This window comes from Euleptes europaea, chromosome 4 (assembly GCF_029931775.1).
Source record: "Euleptes europaea isolate rEulEur1 chromosome 4, rEulEur1.hap1, whole genome shotgun sequence".
Classification (NCBI taxonomy): Eukaryota; Metazoa; Chordata; class Lepidosauria; order Squamata; family Sphaerodactylidae; genus Euleptes; species Euleptes europaea.
The window spans coordinates 64700787-64720638 of NC_079315.1; the positions used below are offsets into that span (position 1 = coordinate 64700787).

Sequence of the window (19852 nt, forward strand, 5' to 3'; positions counted from 1 at the left end):
CTTCCGTGATTCCCTGGGGATGCCTAATTAATCACAAGGTACTCCTGGAATTTTTTTTGGTGGGGGGAGAGAATCCCTCATACATATGATGTTTGAGAATTTGGAGCAGAAAACTGCAGCAAACCAAACGCAAATTTCCCCTTGCACAAATGAACTGAATCTTGGTTTCATAAGTTAACCATAGTTAAAATAACCAGTTTCACACTATGTCTGGACCAAGCCATTCTATTATCTACAGCCTCACAGTTTGAGATCTATAAAATGTAATGTAAGAACCAGACCTCAGAAGGCAGGCTCTGCTTGTTCTCTCGAGTCACTTTGGTTTATTTTACTCCTTTGAAGTTGGCACTCAATCCTGTTGGGCTACAGTGATACTGCTCAAGGCAGCTTACACTTCGATGGTTCAAGGGTTTCCTACTCAAGATTTATGTCCTGCTCTAATATCATTTATGTGAAGGAAATTATGTTAACATGTGACAGCTGTGATTGCCCAGTGCATATAGGAAAGTTTCTCCAAGAATGGCATTGTGTGAATTAGTTCCACACTCTTAAAAAAAACTGATCCCAAACTTTTAACAAAATGTTGAGAACTGAATATTGAAACCTTTTTTAAAAGGTTTGGGACCAGGCTTTAAAAAGGCATAAAAACAATCTGATAAATTTAAGGACTTTAAGAACTTAAGGAGCTGACAATTATACCTAATAAAGTAGGATGCCAAACCACTGGCCAACAACAACCACACCCTACTTAGATCCTTTATAAAAGCAAATTGTGAAACTGGACAGATATAGTGCTATGTTGAAATAAGGTGGTAGCTTTTTAATTGAAAATAATCCACATGGCATTCCACATCATATTAGGGAGTAAAATTCCACATCAGTCTTTTGTCTAAATTCTCTAGTATTCCTTTTTTGTTCAATGTCTAGCACACCTATGAGATTAAATCAGGTAATGAGGAAGTGCCCAGTTCTTAGTATTTACACAATATTCTTACATAACCTCTATTTGATTTTGTTTGGACTTACCTTTCTCGGAATTTTGCCATGTAGAACAAAGAGCATGGACAACTCCCAAACCTTCTATATTGTTAAAGAACGACAAAAGCACACAGCGAAAATTTCTAGGGCTAGAAGAACAGAGGCAGACTTGCACCAGAGACACATCCAAAAATTCTGGTTACAACAAAGTTGACTGGCTTGCATGTTCCACTTTATTTACATTGAAAAGTCTATTGTAAGAAACATCTGGTTACTCAAAGGTATGATGTCGACTGCCACCTTCATATTTCCATTTCATTTATTATTAGTACAACACAGTACAGGATTAGCTTCAAACTCAGACACACTTGAAAGCATACGCACACTCACTGCCCTTTCTCGAGTTTATTTTAAAAACAAATAAGTTACATTTCACAGAAATGATAAGATATATCACTAACATGTAAACAGAACACTGTCTGATGTCAGCTCTGAGGAATTTTAAATAATTTCTCATCAATTTCTCATCTATCTGGCATACAAGAATGCGATCACCAGTGTGTGCATTGGTAAGGCACTGTGGGGGAAAAAAGATTGGATCCTATACTATCCTGAAAGGAGTCTTTCACAGTTGTGTATGCTATTTCCCTCAATTCACTAAAAGGCGCTTCTAATGGTCGGGATGTGGCATCAGGAATCTGCAGTTGGAAGGGAGAAATTTGAGTGTTGTTTCTCCTACACTTCCTATATGAATCATGGAGCTCGTGCTAAGAGTGGGAAGGGGCGATTTCTATTCATTCCTTCGAGTTCCAGTCCTACGTGCTACACACCACAGAATTTCCAAGGGGCCCCCAGTTCTAAGGAGCGGCTTTGCATGAAGCTAAGGGAGCTGCAGTAGGGAAGGAGGTAGCAGAACTCACTCCTACAAGCTTGTCCATTCAAGGTAGTGAACAATGCAACCCATAAATATGAATTAGAAGGTGAGTTGTGGATATTCTGCTGGAAAAAAAATTAGTTTCTTCACACTTAAAACACCATTGAGCTACTGGTTCCTGCTACATAATTTGTTTAGAATCTGCTCCACTCCCGTTAGATTGAGCAGAAATTAATTAAAATCTCTATAAAAATGGATATAAGTTGCACACCCCAAACCCAGTAAGACATGTACTTAAATTTGAATAAACTTTGTATGGGACTAAACTGGTTCAAATCAAAGTATGCCGGTTGGAACACATGAAGCTGCCTTAATGGACCATTGGTCCATCAAGGTCAGCACTGTCTACTCAGGCTGGCAGCAGCTCTTCAGGGTTTCATATTGAGGTCTTTCTCATCACCTTTCACCTCATCCTTTGAATTGGAAATGCTGGGGACTGAAACCTTCTGCATACACATCAGATGTTCTACCAGTGAAACATGACCCCTCCTCAGTTTTAAGTAGCTTGCAGATTGTCTGCCTTTGGGCAGTCCCCAGACCATTCACTTCACTGTCAACATTATGGGTAACATTTTTCAACTCAAATTTGCTTTCTATAGAAATCAGTTTAATTAAATGACTTGTGGAGATAATATTAATTTAATGTTTTATTCTAACTTCTGGATTACTTGAAAAACAGTTTCAAAGCAAACAAGGTAATTAGGTATCAGACAAAATGATATCTAATTTCACAATGCCTGTATCTACTTCATTTCTGTACCTAATGGACCAAATTTTGACAATACATTAGCTCTGTCAATCATAGAATTAAGAGTATCAGGTCACCCCTTAACAGCAGCCTGACATTTTAAGTTAGCAGTTGAAGTGTTTTGTGGCATGGAGATTTTTAGGGGGGGGGGGGAGTCAAAATTTTGTCCTTAACAGTGTTGTGTGCAGAATTGGGTCACTTGGCAACACAGTATGGAGTTTCAACAACACAATCCAAGGAAAAAAAAGACGTCATCCAGTATCTTGCAGAATGAAACCCAGAGGGATCAGCTGATTGCATTTTAGAGATATGACCAACCTTCTACGACTGAGCAGGAAAGGAAGCAAAACAAACGGATGCGTGCCATCAAAGATAAGCATCTGAAAGACACCCAGTTTTTCAGCAAATTACACAAAGGCCAAGCACTGTTCATAGTTGCACCATATTAAGACCGAAAAGCACACACTCAACATAAATGGAACGACTGCAGATTTAGCAATATAGCAAAGTGCCAAGTTCAGTATTGTCAGTTATTCTCACACCATTATAGATAACAGAAAGGCTTCCTCTGAATAGACACACTTTATTGGACAGATACAAACTCATTGCTGCGTACAAGAGCTGCAAACAATAAGATTCTGGCTTTGGATTCAGTGGAACGATGCCACTCTGGCCTGCAGAGTGTCATGTCATATTTGGAATTGCTTAACAGGAGCATGGTGAGGTATGAGGTAGCCCCAAGGGACTGGCGATTCATCCACGATCTTCAAGAAGCCTCTGTAAGTTGCTCTGTATCTTTAATAAGGAAAAAGACAGAAATGAAAGGATTTAGGGGGAAACATGTGCTTCTGCAGTACACAAACAGCCCAGTTCCACAGTTTATCTGAATTAGAGTACTTATCTGAGCTAGCGTATGAGAGCCTGCATGGTGTAATGGTTAAGAGCAGTGGACTGTAATCTGGAGAACTGGGTTCGATTCCCCACTCCTCCACATGAAGCCTGCTGGGTGATCTTGGGCCAGTCACAGTTCTCTCCGAACTCTCTCAGCCCACGCGGAGGCAGGCAATGGCAAACCACCTCCGAACGTCTCTTGCCTTGAAAACCCTACGGGGTCGCCATAAGTCAGCTGTGACTCGATGGCACTTTCCACCACCAGAGCACCAAGCATGGTTAAATCTGTTTTAAGAGGTTTGCTGCACAAAACTGTATTCAGCACAAGCTCCATGTGCCTGTTAATTCCATCGTAAATGGAAGTCTTCCTCTTGGACTGACAAACACTCTTTATGAACTTGTCAGATCATTCATACCGCAGCAGCAGCCTTTCTCCCAGTCTGTACCTGGTTGGCCACTGTGTGAACAGACTGCTGGACTTGATGGGCCTTGGTCTGATTCAATATGGCTTTTCTTACATTCTTATGTTCTTATGCATACGTAGTGCTAAATTCTGCATGGCATTAAAGTAAGAGGTTGCTAGAAGTGGATTTTTTTCTTATATTCCCCTAGAAGTGAGAAATTGGAAGTGAGAAGGTGGACCTACTTGGGGATATTTCTGCTGTCTGTGCTATAGGGAACCTGCAGCAGAAGAGCAGCCAGTCTGTTCTACAGTTAAAGAAGGCTGAAGAGCACAATGCAAATAGCAAAGGCAATGCTGAGACTAAATGGTTACTATCACGAGTTCTTCCTCTCAGTAATGAGTGGCCTAGTACTAGAACTGCATGCATGGTTTGTGTCATCAGGTACTGAGCAATTCCAAAAACTACAGCTGAGCATGCAGAGAAGAGGTTCTATGGCTGCTTCACTCACACATCAAACTTGGTGTGGATCCTAAAGAAACCCATATTTATAGCTTGCCACTTTGTGGAATTAGAATGGACAAAGACGACACTGGACAGAAAGAAGTTGGAATAGCTGATCTGCCAGTTTGTCCATGACAACAGTGTTTTGAAAAGCCAGGCTGTGTGCCATTCTCTTTGGGTGTAGGTAACAACTTCTCTTTCCCAGAATATATGAACAGAAATTAGCACTGGGATAAGTTACTACAGGAGTAGTTTGACTAGCATTAGTCCATCTTATTTAAGTAAATTTATGAGGACTTCCTTCATAATAAACTGGCCCAACACTGTAGGATGGAGAGGAAAATAGTATATACATATATTTCATACCTCTCCTCAGGCTGTGCTAAATGCAGCTGTGGAGTACCTCTGATACAGACTTTTATTAGCACATGAAGCAAAAACAAAATCTAAACGCATGTGCAAACGCAAAAAGTAATATAGATTTGCATACATATTAAAATGTTCTGTTCTTCCAGACATTACAATTGAACCAGACACTGTCTCCGTCAGAATGTGGGGAAGGAAGTAAGACAATCTCATATAAGGGTAGGAAGTAAGGCAGATGTGTGTGTGTGTGTGTGTGTGTGTGTGTGTGTGTGTGTGTGTGGGTGCAACCTCTCAGTTGCAATTACTGTTTTTCGGAGAAGGTATGAATTTAACCTAGTGGACATGAGCTCCCTGCCTAGATGTAGCCTCCATTTCATCTCTCTGGTAGGGGTTAGCGATACATTTATTTCTGCAGTTAGCAAATGAACCAGAACAGATGCCATCTGCAGGGAGCAGACAACTAGACAAACAGCGCTTTTAATGACAAACAGCGGTAGGCGAGCCCTGTCTGCTGGAATTTCAAAACTGTTTGGGAAAAAGAGTGAATGATTAAGAGGATCCCCCCACCCCATGAGGCTTTGTCTGTCACATGAAACTCTGACAACTGCATTACAGACTGGGAAAAGGTTCAATATGTCCCCAAAGGCTCAATCTCACAGAGAACAGCAGCAGGTAAACCGATCCCTTCAAGTTTCCCCACAACTACGCTTATTAAAAAATGGGAAGTTGTGGCTCTGTCGGCTCAGATGCTATGATTCTCCATGCGTCGTCGTTCATGGGGATAATCTGGTTGCTCCACATGGGGGTGTTCAGCAATGAATCTGCTGGTGCTTAAGAATGTAGAGGCGTTTTTTTAAAAAACAACCAGGGAGCTTTTAGGGTTGAGGTTCCAGCTTGGGAAATGCTTACCAGGAAAGTTAGGTGACTAATTTGGCACATGTGTGTGTACAGATGCTCCATCAGAGCTCTGGAGTTTGTTGTTGAATGAAACTGCCCAACATGAAATTAGGTGATTTGTTCCTTGCCTGCTCTGTTTGGTGGTGACTCTCCAGGTCTCAGGCAGAGAAAAGTATTTCCCAAAATCTGAGATCCCGTTAACTGGGGATGCCAGGGATTTATTTAATTTTATTGCACATATAGCCCGCTCTATAGCTTATAGAACCTTCTCCATGAAAAGCAAGTACCCTACTACCACTCAACCAGAGCACCAAGTTAAACACCACACCACCTTTATAAACATTAACTTTGCCTTGCATCCTTAATGCGACAATCCTATGCAGAGTGGCTCCATCCTAAATTCTCTGATTTCAGTCGGCTTAGTCTGGAGTCTACCTGCACAGAACTGCAAACCAGTTGCTGTTTTTTTAAGGTTTAGAAGGTCCTGCAACTTTGATGGATTTTTTTAGCCTGACACAATTTTTAGATCGAGAATTACTGAACTACAACACACCTTTTCCAGTTTGATAAGGTTAGCCATTAGCTCCTTACAGAGACCAGCCACATTAAGATGCAGATGAGACTCCAAGTCTTCCTGCGTTGGATTTCTGAAATGATGGATGTGGGTGGGGAAAGGGAGAAAGAGGACACTTGGAAAATGAACAAGCAGATCATTGCAGACAAGATGGAGATATAAGCAACCAGAAATAGTAAAATTGCTTCAGTGTTGCTTCCTTGCATATTCTGTTACCACATGATATTTAGGGCCAACTTCACATATTTTTGCCTTCTGAGTTTCAAAGCATTTAACATTTGTGTGCATTTCCCCTCAATTATGATAACTAGATACTTTCAAATAAAATTCGACATGAGCTACTTTTACATAGAAAGCTTTTTTTAAACGAAGTCATAGGACTCGGTGGGAACAAGAGTACAGCTTTTGAGCTAGTTCCCACGTATTACTCCTATTCTCCTAATTACCTTGCAGTATGAATTTTGCCTCTCTATAGATTACCAAATGGGAAACTTCATTAATGAGTGCTTTAAAGTGATAATTTGATGAAGAGGCAGAGCACAACTCTAGGGAAGATGACCTTGATAACTCTGAAATAACATATGGAAACTTAATCCAGCAGGATGAATATTAAAGTGGAAAAAGACAGAGGATTTCTTTAAAGAAAAAAATATTCTTACTCATTAATATGCAAATCCACAAAGGATGCTATGGAACCAAGTTGCTCCTCCAGAATGTGGATTTTATATCTCATGTAGAATGTAGAGAAAATTAGTATACAGACACTGTAGAAGAAGAGTGGGAAGTTAAAAGGACATACGACCATCAGGCAAAACAGGGAGAAATTTGCTGATAATGGAAAGAGATTTAAGTCATGCTTTACATTAATCTAGCTATCTAAAATTATTAAGGATTTAACGTTCAAATTCCCAACCCAACAAAGCTGAAATATTTCAGTTTAAGAAAGAAAAGCTCAAGCCTCAAGGTTGGGGACCCCTGCTGTAGAAGATTCTGTTGAAAGGCTGATCTCATAGATACTTGCACTACTGACACAGAGAGAGACATCCCATATCTTACCACAGGATTTACTCTCTGATGTTCTACTACTGCAACTCAAACCTAGCTGTGCTGATTCATGTATCTGTCACGAGGTTTGTGATGCTACCGGCTGCTCCAAAAATCTTTCAGTCTTCCTTCAATCAGCCTCTGGGAGTTTGGTAATATGCTTTTGGAAATTAAATAAGCCTATTATCCACAACATACAACCATGAGCGATTTAGAAAAGTCACATTTTCCTCCTGCCATTTTGCACAACAGAAACTTTTCATGTGGAATATATTCAGATGTTTAATGGTGTGCAATAAATAAGAAGCAGGAATTACTAAACCCTTTACTAAACCACAGGAAGCCCAACACTCAGAACACATCCTGGATTTATATTAGCACAGTCTTTACTGTGAAAGTGCCCTTAGGCATACAGTGGTGGTGGTGGTGGTGGGGGAGATAGTTTATACTTACAGAACTGCATATAAAACAAGTATGTGGTTCACAGATAAAAACTTCTGGTAATTCATTCTGTAGAAGAACCCAAGGATTGTAGGAGGAACTATAAATGAACAAAGTATTTATGTCCAGCTGTCTAGACCACTGAAATCTGAAAATAACATAACTAAACATACAACGTGAGACTATCAGACACTGGGTTGGATACCACAGAGGATTTCTGCTGATGGAAGGGGGGGATTTCCACCAATCTCTCCACTCACTGCAGACCTCCACTTCACCCCTTATGCTGTTCCTGGAGTACCCCTGCCCCCCAAGTGTACCATCTTTGGGATGTAGTTGTGGCTACAGAGGGAAGGGGGGGGGAAATGAGGAAATCACACTCTGCTGACAGAAACCCTTCTCATCGTGGAAATTTTCAGCAAGTTCCAAACCATCATTACTGACATATGCATGGACCTGAGGTTTAATTCAGGCTTAGAATCTTGGTGGAGTGGGGGTTGATCTGTGAGCCTGCTTTCATATGTTTCGGGTAGCAAAAGTTATTTCTAGCGAGAATTCCTTCATTGCAATCCACATAAAAAGGAAGGAATGAGGAAAACACACAAACTAGGCAACAAGCTGGGTTCACACTAGTTTGCCAGGTCCCTCTTCGCCACCTGTGGGAGGTTTTTGGGGAGGAGCCTGAGGAGGGCGGGGTTTGTGGAGGGGAGGGACTTCAATGCTATAGAGTCCAGTTGCCAAAGCAGCCATTTTCTCTAGGTGAACTGATCTCTATCGGCTGGAGATCAGTTGTAAGAGCAGGAGATCTCCAGCTAGTACCTGGAGTTTATGTAAAGATGTGTGCTGTTACTGGGCTGAGCAAGGAAAAGGAATTGTAACAAGCACACAAGCCACAAAATTCTGTGATTCAAAGCTGAGTATATTCAAGGTAATGATGCTAAAGTAACATAAGTAGCTTCAACATGCATAATTGCATCAATATGTATGTATGCACCATGTTGTTGTAGAGAATTTGTGTACTGCTTGGTGCATACATATTGATGCAATTATGCATGTTTAAGCTACATATGTTACTTTAGCATCATTACCTTGAATATACTCAGCTTTGAATCACAGAATTTTGTGGCTTGTGTGTTTGTTACAATTACTCTTCCTTGCTCAGTACCTGGAGTTTGGCAAACCTAGTTCACACACATCTGGTTAATGGTAGTTAAATATGGGTATGACTGCAGTCCAGAGCTGCCAAATCACTACATAGGATTTAATGTTTTGTTTTTCACCAATTAAGATACTGTCATATTTAATGTAAATAATGTTTTGAAGAGATTGAAAAAAAGTTGACAAGTTTTTGTCTCCTATGAAACACAAATGTATTACATCTTAAATCAACTGAACTTACTGTTTATGGTAATGCCATCAGCACAGGGCACTTATATGTAAGAAAGCTTTGATTAAAAAGTCCATAGTTTAAATAGATGATCAATTGTTTAATGGATCTCTCAGTCATGTGGGAGAGATATACAAATCAGTTTACAATATGCATTGTTAACTATATCCAGAACGATGGGACCCAGAGAAGAATTCTGGAAACATGCAAAGTTGTTCTTGTACAATTGAACACTTGCAGCTTTCTTAAATAAATGCATCTTCCTCCTATCAACTCACATCATTGGTCCATTGCTCTATGGCCTTCTCTGATTGCTAGTCATTTTTAGGGACTCCGAGAGAGAGGTCTTTCCCAAGATTTTTTAAACAGGGGTGTGTGTCATAGCTGTCCCCTCTGGAGGTTAAGCCTCCTAGCACAATGCCATGCTGGTGTTGAAGGTGGCCCCAGAACTGGGGAGAGTGTTTCCATCCACTTGGTTTCTCTTGTCAGTCCTGTCTGATGCAACCAGTAGAGAATGGCTGGAGTATCCTAACTGGCCTTCATCCTTGCCTAGGGTTGCCAACCTCCAGGTACTAGCTGGAGATCTCCTGCTATTACAACTCCAGACGATAGAGAACTGTTCCCCTGGAGAAAATGACTGCTTTGGCAACTGAACTCTATGCATTAAAGCCCCTCCCCTTCCCAAACCCTGCCCTCCTCAGGCTCTGCCCCCAAAATCTCCAGGTATTTCCCAACCTGGAGCTGGCAACACTATCCTGGACTCTTTTAAAGGCCGTACGCCAAGCTAAGCATATCTCTCAGCAGTTAGCAGCCGATTATGAGGAGCTTCCTCAGCTTTCTGTGTAGTCCCACCCTGCCCCTTGAGCCAGTCAAAGCTGCTCTTGATAAGCTGCAAGGGTGGTAGTGACCCTTTCAAGAGGAGCAGCCCCACAGCTGCAGTGACCCTCCTGGGGCAACCTCCTGGTAAGACCAGGTATTCCCCTAGCCCTGGACACGTTTGTTGCCTATGATTCCTTTAATTGTAGATGCTGGGGATCAAACTGGAATGTTCTGCACGCAAAGCATGTGCTCTGCCACTGAGCCGCATCTCCTTTCATGCTTATCATGGAATCTGATGGCATCTGGAAACTCTCAGCTATAATTAAATGAAAGCACAGCTGGGGAAAAAGGCTTCCACTTCCAGTATGTGAGCTAGGTCTGCTAAAGGATTAGAAACTAGGACACACTTACTAAACCTTTGCTCATTGCTTCTAAATATATAAAAAATGTGCAGCTGTCCACCAGTGCTTTATTCTCTCCTTCCTGCTTCAATTCTCAGAATCCATTAAAAATACTAAGATATGCTACCATCTTCCCCACCACTCCAGATTTCTGCCTTTAAAAATAAATAACAAGTATTATCTATGCACATCTCAATTGCATCTTTGCTTCTTATAGCAAAAACTGGGGGTTGAATGCAAAATATGGAGAACTGAGGGAAGAAGGCAAACCCGCCCTGCCCCTTACCCCAAAGCTGGATCTAGTTTATTTACCATTGCAAGAAACATTCTTGACTTTGCCATCACACAAACATTTTGACTGTACATCTGCATGGACAGGCGGCGTCTCTACCTTGGAGGCTTTCAGATGAGTCTTGGTGTCAATGGCATGGTAATCTGCCAGAAACAAGAATTTAAAGCCACAAGTAAAGTGTGTACAACTTTGATAATGATTTTGCACAACGTAAAGTGCAATCTTATCCCACTAATGTTTATACTACTGCTACCATTGCAATAAGATATATTGTGTTTCGGGAAGGACTTCTCTGTTAATCAGAACTTGGTGCTCAAGGGCAAGGTATTCCTTTTACGGACTTTGTATAACTCAGCACATTATCCCAGCCAGAAAAAAAATAGTCTCACTGGATTAAGCAATATTTGTAGGGAGCTAATTTTTAAAAGTAGTGATTTTCAACTAAGGAATAGATCTAGAAGAAGAAGAGTTGGTTTTTATATGCCGACTTTCTCTACCACTTAAGGGGGAATCAAACTGGCTTACAATCACCTTCCTTTCCTTTCCCCACAACAGACACCCTGTGAGGTAGGTGGGGCTGAGAGAGCTCTAAGATTACTGGGACTTGCCCAAGGTCACCCAGCTGGCTACATGTGTAGGAGTGGGGAAACCAACCCAGTTCACCAGATTAGCGTCCAGCACTCATGTGGAGGAGTGGGGAATCAAACCCGGTTCTCCAGATCAGAGTCCACCGCTCCAAGCCACCGCTCTTAACCACTACACCATGCTGGCTTATCTAATAAGTAAAGCACAAACTACACATTATGATGTTAAACTTATTGTGTCCAGGTTCCTCTGACCTGATGTCGGGCTTGCCCTTTCCTGCTGTGTTGTCCTTCTTGCTGCCGTGGCACCTGTGAAGCAGGAGATTGTAAGCTGGTTTGATTCTCCTTAAAAGGCAGAGAAAATTGGCATATAAAAACCTCCTTCTCCTCCTCCTCCTCTAGCACCCAATTTGTTTCTAGGCAGTATTCAAGGTGGTGGAATTGACCTATAAAGCCATATACAGCTTGGGATCATGATCATCCTCAAAGGCCCTACCTTATGTGCCCCTGCCGTCTGAGTCTAGAGGGGTGGCAAGCAGAGAAGGGACCTTCTCAGTTGTGGTGCCAAAACTTTGGATCTTCCCAGGGACTTAATCTGTCTCCCTCTATTGTTGTCTTCCGCCAACAAGTGAATACTTTTTTGTTTGGTTTAGTGTTCCCTCATTAACTATCATTAGCCCTCCTCCTTGAACACATGAACACATGAAGCTGCCTTATACTGAATTAGACCCTTGGTCCATCAAAGTCATTATTGTCAACTCAGAGCAGCAGCGGCTGTCCAGGGTCTCAGGTAGAGGTCTTTCACATCATCTACTTGTCTGGTTCCTTTAACTGGAGATGCCGGAGATTGAACCTGGGACCTTCGGCATATCAAGCAGATGCTCTACCACTGAGCTACAGTTCCCCCCCTTGTTTGTATTCTCAGTGTTTATGTGTTTATATGTTTTAATTGTTTTGATTATTTTACATATTTTTGACAGTATTTCAAATATTGTTTTGATTGTTTTCCACCTTGGGGACCCTAAATTGGGTGGAAAGGCAGTGCAACAAATATTAAAATAAATATAATTAAATAATAATTAATATCAAGATACACTTGAACCCCAAAACAGTATCCTAACCTTGAAAATGTTCCAATTCTGGAGTCTGAGAACCAGTACTGCTAGATTCTTCCATTTCCTGCCTCCGCTGCAGAATGATGCCATCCAGTTCAGAATAATCTCCGCTTAAATCCTAAAGGGAAGAAGCAACAGAAATGCCAGCTATGATTGAAGGACATGTTTGCTATTTCCCTTGCGCCCTCAGTGATGCACAACAGTGAGACTTTCAGCATGTCTGAGGCAACATAGTTCTATGAACAGATTCCTCATTATACACCAGTCTCACGATGCTCAGCAGATAGACTTTATCAAATCACACTCTTTCAACCTAATCTAGTTTGCAAATATTTATAATTAATCTCATATAATTGTGGAAAAGAAATACTGCAGTTTAACTCCCAGTGCAGTTTGCTTCTAAGTAGCTGCAAACATGCCTGTAAGAAGTCCCTTGGGGTAATTCATTGTGTGAGATAAACTGCAGTTTACCAGTTCTTTAATCCGAGAGACTGAATATTCTGAATAAGTGCTGCAAACCTATAAGGGACAAATAAAACTTCAGAGGTGTGTGACCACAAGCTAGACATTTTGCAGGCCTAGGAAATCCAGTGAAATGTGATCTATTGTTTGAAATGTATAAAGACAGAAGTATACAACAAGGACCATCTAAATTACAGCCCATTCCTGAAAATCGGGCTGAAAGGCCTTAGGAGGCTGACACCAGCCTCCACTGGCGCAGGGGCCTATACCACCGGCGCCCGGAAGGCGCACGTCGGTGTGAGTGGCCCCAGCGCTGGCACGCAGGCCCGGACACCGCAGCCATTTTCTCCAGGTGAATTGATCTTTGTCGCCTGCAGATCAGCAGGAGATCTCCAGCTACTACCTGGAGGCTAACAACTCTATCACTACCTGATACGTGCAATTAGGGGATTTCCTATTAAACACTGCTAATATTTTATATCTGCATATACTAAGCTGGTCTCTTTCAACTCAACATACAAAATATGCAAGGCAATTTAAAAAATGGAACAAAGCCGAACAAATGGTTTAGGGGTGTGAAAGCCTGAGCAACAAATTCTTTTCTAGAGAGATGCTCGGATGGAGAACATCCTGTTCCCGATGAAAATATGGGTATCATTTGAAAACTCACATGCCTCTAATGAAATGAGCTTAAATTTAAAAGTCATGTCACATTTTTTAATCTAACGTTCTATTGGAAGCATGACAACATTTCATTCTCTGCTCCCTTCTCTTTCCTGAAGCTAGTTTCCTCAAATAAGTACATTAATATAGTGGTCTCATTCATGGGGAAATCAGACTCACTTACATCTTGTTTTCTACTTTTAGAAATAATCAAGCCTATACCACTTCAAATTTTTTTTGCTTATCTTACCAATAGTCCTGTGAGGTAGGTTGAGAGAATATGATATGCTAAAAGCCAAAGACTGCCCATTGTTGAATATATTCTATTCATGGAATGTAATTCTACCTAACTACTGTTCAATGTGCTACAGTAACCTTTGATCTATGCAACCAGTTCAAATCACCATGGGGGATTGGTATTCCAGTGGAAAGTTCTCCACTCCCAGCTGTAACACAAACTTTTACAATGTGACAAGATATCATCATATTGCAAATATTACTAAGCCCTCTTGAGGGGTGATAAGGAGCCAGCTCTAACCAATAAATGGGCAGTGGCATTTTGTACCAATTGAAGCTTCTTAGAATCACAGAATCATAGAGTTGGAAGGGACCACCAGGGTCATCTAGTCCAAACCCCTGCACAATGCAGGAAACTCACAACTATATCTCCCCCACACCCCCAGTGACCCATACTTCATGCCCAGAAGATGGCCAAGGTGCCCTCCCTCTCATCATCTGCTTAAGGTTATAGAATCAGTATTGCTGACAGATGGCCATCTAGCCTCTTCTTAAAAACCTCCAGGGAAGGAGAGCTTACCACCTCCCAAGGAAGCCTGTTCCACTGAGGGACTGCTCTAACTGTTGGAAACTCTTTTGATTTAATTTCAACCTGTTGGTTCTGGTCCGACCTTCTGGAGCAACAGAAAACAACTCGGCACCATCCTCTATATGACATCCCTTCCAGTACTTGAAGATGGTTATCATATCACCTCTCAGTCTTCTCCTCTTCAGGCTAAACATACCCAGCTCCTTCAACCTTTCCTCGTAGGACTTGATCTCCAAACCCCTCACCATCTTTGTTGCCCTCCTCTGGACCCATTCCAGTTTGTCTACACCTTTCTTAAATTGTGGTGCCCAATTTATGTCTTCAAGAGCAGTCCTGTGCAGAACATATTACAGTGGTCAACATTGTGACAGCATCATGTCACACAATGAGTCCTCATGCATCCTAGGCATAGGAGTGGAGCTCTTTACTGAGATACGGAGCCTCGTGGCAACTACAACATGTAAAGCAACTCATTTTCTCAAGTGCTTTATGCAATTTGTCAAAGGTGCTGTAGTTCACTGTGATGCTACTCCCCTTATTTAAATACAACAATTTTCTAATCATAAAGCCAAAAGCTCTAAAAGAAAGGTACAGACTCAGATCCCCCACCTCCCCCGGTTTACAACCAGACTCTGCATAGTATTCCTTATTGATTCAATGACTAATTACTCATGTTATCACACATGCAGATAGTTAGATTTGTTTGGTCACTGTTTGCGTAACTCTTTTCTTACGGGAAGTTTTAGATTACCACAATGATGTAAAGCACACACGCTCCTCTAAAAAAACATGATAAAAATCTGTGTTGAGAATTTGTTATACATCCTTAAATACTACTTGTAATTTAATTTAAAAATATTTTAACCTATATAAATTCCTTTTTAAATCCATATGATTAGTAAAATATGAAAGTTACCAAAGGTAAGGTTGTAGGGCGATCAGCTCTGAAGCTGTTTTCTGGAGAAGAAGGATTGGGACTGTTGCCAACACTCACATCCTAAAAATACAGTGTTAAAGCAATACTTATTGATCAATTACCAACACACCACAAATGGAGAGAAACAATATACAAAAGCATACAGGAGAGAGAGAGCCTACCTCTAAATGCCAGCAAACAGATTTTAATAGTTTGTAAGCTGTGTCTCTGGAGAGAAAGGAGACGAACATATACTGAAAAGAAAACCATCCATAATTATTGTTCAACATCATGAAGAGCCTCCAGGGCTTATATTATATATATAATTATTGAAGCATATTTTGGTTTTATTATCAATGGGTCATTGAGGCTACTGAGGACCAGGCATCTTAGCAAATGTTCTTGATAAGGGTTTCAGAATATTTATGAATCACTAGCAAGCCTCCTGGCCATGACCGTCATCCCATCATATACCCCTTGTCTCTGGCTTGGCAACGGGGAGCAAGACAGTAATTCTGAGAGCTTGGATTTGGACCAGGGATCTCTGGTTGTTAATACTTTACAGCAACAATATCCCAGGCATTGATTCCTACAGCACTTGCAGTCACACCTTGTTGAGAGTCCTGGCAAATGCTACCTCAATTTCCTGGAAAATGCCACCTGAGTTTTCCTGCCACTGAAATTGAATTAAGGCATGGGGGACAATGCAGGGCAAATGGGGTGGTGGTAGAAAGATAAACAAAAACATAAGGACTCCTACATCAAAACATTTCCTTACCTTATCAGAGACTGTTAATATAACGAGGGCATTTGGCACTAGAAGGGCAGTTTTAGTTTTCTTTAATAGTGTCACTGAGGGCACAGGTATACTAATCTGAAATGATATCAAGTCAGTCATTAGAGTGTGAAAATGACAGCTAGCAACCACAATGCAACATCTGCTCCAGGAAAGACTTTTCCACAGAAATTTTCAGACAAAATCAATACTATCTATTTTACATTTAGGCTCAAGTATAGATGCAAATGTATCATAGGTACTGTGTTTTGACTAAGGTTATGTTGTTTCTCTAATAAATGTGCCATCATCCCTATCCATATTAAATAAGAATTAGACATGACCTTTCTGAATCCAAGCTTTCATAAGACAAGGACTTTACTAACCTTAGTGTCTTTGCCAAAGACCTTAGAATGGAAACAAATCCAGTTTTCCGATATGAATAGCTTGCCTTGGTACATAATTTCTTTCTGCAAGGCACAGGTGAAGCCTACAAAGCAATCACATGTACCATGTTATCAGACTTGCATTTGCACAAGATAATTATGCAATATGAATTGCTATATGAAAATACGAAGTATAAAATCTATTACCCACAGGAAAAAATAAAATTTTGCAAAATCCATCTTGTTTTGGATTTTTTCTAGGTTCCTCATAACTCAAACTTTGGCATTTAACAAAAGTTAGTAGCAAATAGCCAGTGGATTGTTACAAAAGTAATCTGAAATTACATTTTGGCTACGAACTAACAGTCCATCAACAGCTGAATATCAAAACCCAGAACCAAATGGCAGGAAATCTTTTATAGATAGTATAACCAGCAATGGAGGTTGTTGCATAAACGTTGTAAGAAAGGCCAATTTGAGAGGAAAAAAGAACACTGTGCATGGCAACCCAAAGTAATAAACATTAATAGATATACAGGATTTGGCTTACTTTGTCTCAAGGGTTCATCGATTGGGACATCCAGAAACAACTTGTGAAAGTGAGCATTTGATTTAAACTAGGGAAAACAAATATGTCAATTAATTTCAGTTATTGTGATGCTAACACTGCTGTCCCTCTAGATATTTTTGCCCAGGTGAGGGCTGGTCCTGATAACAGCCATCTTCCCTGATCCTTCTATTGCACTGACACAGTAACAGTATGGACAACACATTTTGCTGGACAGACTAATTTTCTTCTCACTGTTCAGAATACCAAGGCATTGGATGTCTATGGATGTACGAACAATGGTGCACTGTTAACAACTACAGGTTGTGTTGGTGGGGCGGGGAGTCGCTTGAAGAGACGGAAAGGACCTCACTGCCACTTCTGGATCCTGGTCTCCCCTGTGCTCAATAGAATAGTGAAAAGGAAGGTGCGCTATCAGTGCTGCCCAGTGTTCCTACCATTGCTGCCTGCCCTAGGCTCATACATGGCTTATCTGCCACCTAGGGTTTCCAGCTCCGGGTTGGGAAATACCTGGAGATTTTGGGGGCCTGAGGAGGGTGGGGTTTGGAGAGGAGAGGGACTTATATGCTATAGAGTCCAATTGCCTAAGCAACCATTTTCTCCAGGTGAACTGATCTCTATCGGCTGGAGATCAGTTGTAATAGCAGGAGATCTCCAGCCACCGCCTTGAGTTTGGCAACCCTACTGCCACCTCTTACAACAACTTGACCCCAGTTGTGGAAACTCCACAGTACCTTATTTGAGGCATGCCTCTTCCTTTCTAGCTTTGAGTCATTCTTGCCGTCTGCTGCCAAGATGGTATTATCCACAATTGTCTTCGACCTACAGCAAGGAAACACCCTATGTTTAGCACAGTTTCATCACTCTTTTTCCCCCCACCCAAAGAGGATTTTACTTGTGAAATTTCTCTTGGTGTCATCCTAGCCCTTGAAAGTCAGAATGAGCATTCTGTTGCAGAATCAACTCACGATTGATAGTATATTATTTCCTAAACCATTTAAGAAGAAAATGGGACATAATGGGACTACTGGAAGCACTGAATCACAGACAAACCCACTCACAGACAAACCCAATGCAAGTAATTTTTGCTTTTTAAAGGTGCCAAAACACTCAGCATTGCCTTTGAGGTGGCTTCTGGGGGAAGGGAAAAGATGAAGACATTTGCCTTTACCAGCACTGCATAGAATTCAGTCTGTTGCATGTATACAATTTCTTGTCCCCAGATTTCTCATTAATCAGTACTGGTTACTCATTGCCATGCAGGCGAAGAGATTAAGGCAATAGGTTGTATTCTGCCTAGGCGCTGAGCTGGCTACTTGGTGTATGAGAAAGAGGAAACTCATCATGGAGTTTCCCACCAATGAAAAAAGTGGGTTTGATTGTAATATAATAAACGGGAAGCAAGGAGGAAATATGAATGAGGCTGGGATATACAAGCTTGCATATTTATATAAACTCTGTGTACATTAAGAAATTTATATGCAAAGCAGAAAGCAAGAATGGGGATCTGGTACACGCAGGCTATTGCATGCCCAATATGGAATACTTGGGGTAGCTTGAAGGCAAAATGAAGAGCTATCAAACACTGAAATTTTGAGCCTGCTACAAAATGATTAACTGAAGACTGGGAGAAACTGGCAGAATCCCAGAAGTAAGACCTTTGGGAGGGTTGTATTTATTTATTTACTTCATCTATATTATTAGGGTTGCCAGCTCCAGGTTGGGAAATAGATTTTTGGGGTGGAGCCTGAGAAGGGTGGAGTTTGGGGAGGGACTTCAATGCCATGGAGTCCAATTACCAAAGTGGCCATTTTCTCCAGGGGAACTGATCTCTAGAAGCTGGAGATCGGTTATAATAGCGGGAGATCTCCAGCTAGTACCTGGAGGTTGGCAACCCTATACATCATGCCCTTCTCCTCAAAGAGGACCCAAAGCAGCTTACATCATTCTCCTCTCCTCCATTTTATCCCCAGAACACCCTGTGGTTGGAGATTCAGTTCTTATCATGATCCAAAAATCTGGATAAGTCCACTGAAGTAAATAAGCCTTGAGCTGATTAATATCTGCAAAATATGTAGAATATTTTCTTGCAAGGTTTTTAGTAGCTGACATTGCTGAAAAGTTTCTGCCACTGGGAATCATTACCGTGAAGCTGATATTTTTTTATGGTCTTCAAAACATTCCACATCAGTTGACGGTGTCTGTGCCGCCACAGTAGATGCCTTTCCACTCTTTCTTTTTCCTTCTGTTCCATTTTCACTTTCTGAGCTGCAGGAAGAGACATTCTTTATTGGTGCTAACAAGGATTAAAAACAATTGTGTAACTGCTTGAATTCTAGTTGCCAACCCCAGTTTTGCACTTGATTACCACAGTAGAAGCTTTAAAAAAAAGGGCAAACACAAAACACACAGTTCTTTGAGTTGAAGTGGCCCCAGGTGTTATGTGATGCAGGGAAAACAGGAAGCACAACTGACTTAAACTTCCTACGCCACTAAAATGTCTGAAGTAGAGCTGTTGTACCACCCTTTCGCCCTTGATGGATGAGCTCTTGATGTGGAGAGAACTTTTGCATCTCACAGTGGAGCAGGTAAAACAGAAAAGGAAATGTGAAGAAGGTCACTTAGGACACTAAAAAGCAGTAGAGAGTGTTTCCTCTTTTCCCTGAGTTACATACTACTTAACATCAGATGCTTCATCAGTTTTACTGAGCTTTAAATTAAGCAGGTAAAGAGACTGTCTGCCTATTTCAGACTTTATCCTCAGACCAGCTAACTCATCTAGAAATCTGCATATTGCTTCTTGTTACCTATAGACGAAATCCATGAAAACAACCTGATGGGCTTTTTCTGACCGAAAACAAAACCAAACCAGCCATTTTT

The 19852-nt window shown here is 41.1% G+C and overlaps 1 protein-coding gene across 1 annotated transcript in view; it reads right to left on the reverse strand.

Annotated features, from left to right (window-relative positions):
• Nucleotides 1-3362: 3362 nt before the first annotated feature.
• GRAMD2B (GRAM domain containing 2B) overlaps nucleotides 3363-19852 on the reverse strand; it is a 32239-nt gene continuing 15749 nt past the window's right edge. The window contains exons 3-15 of the mRNA XM_056848597.1: nucleotides 19118-19240; nucleotides 17707-17794; nucleotides 16955-17021; nucleotides 16405-16508; nucleotides 16022-16117; nucleotides 15426-15497; nucleotides 15244-15324; nucleotides 12383-12494; nucleotides 10698-10820; nucleotides 7791-7878; nucleotides 6953-7057; nucleotides 6273-6366; nucleotides 3363-3455 (exon numbers count right to left, since the gene is read on the reverse strand). Of these exons, the coding sequence (XP_056704575.1) occupies nucleotides 3414-3455; nucleotides 6273-6366; nucleotides 6953-7057; nucleotides 7791-7878; nucleotides 10698-10820; nucleotides 12383-12494; nucleotides 15244-15324; nucleotides 15426-15497; nucleotides 16022-16117; nucleotides 16405-16508; nucleotides 16955-17021; nucleotides 17707-17794; nucleotides 19118-19240 (1195 nt within the window). The 3' untranslated portion in view covers nucleotides 3363-3413. The remainder of the gene's footprint in view (nucleotides 3456-6272; nucleotides 6367-6952; nucleotides 7058-7790; nucleotides 7879-10697; nucleotides 10821-12382; nucleotides 12495-15243; nucleotides 15325-15425; nucleotides 15498-16021; nucleotides 16118-16404; nucleotides 16509-16954; nucleotides 17022-17706; nucleotides 17795-19117; nucleotides 19241-19852) is intronic.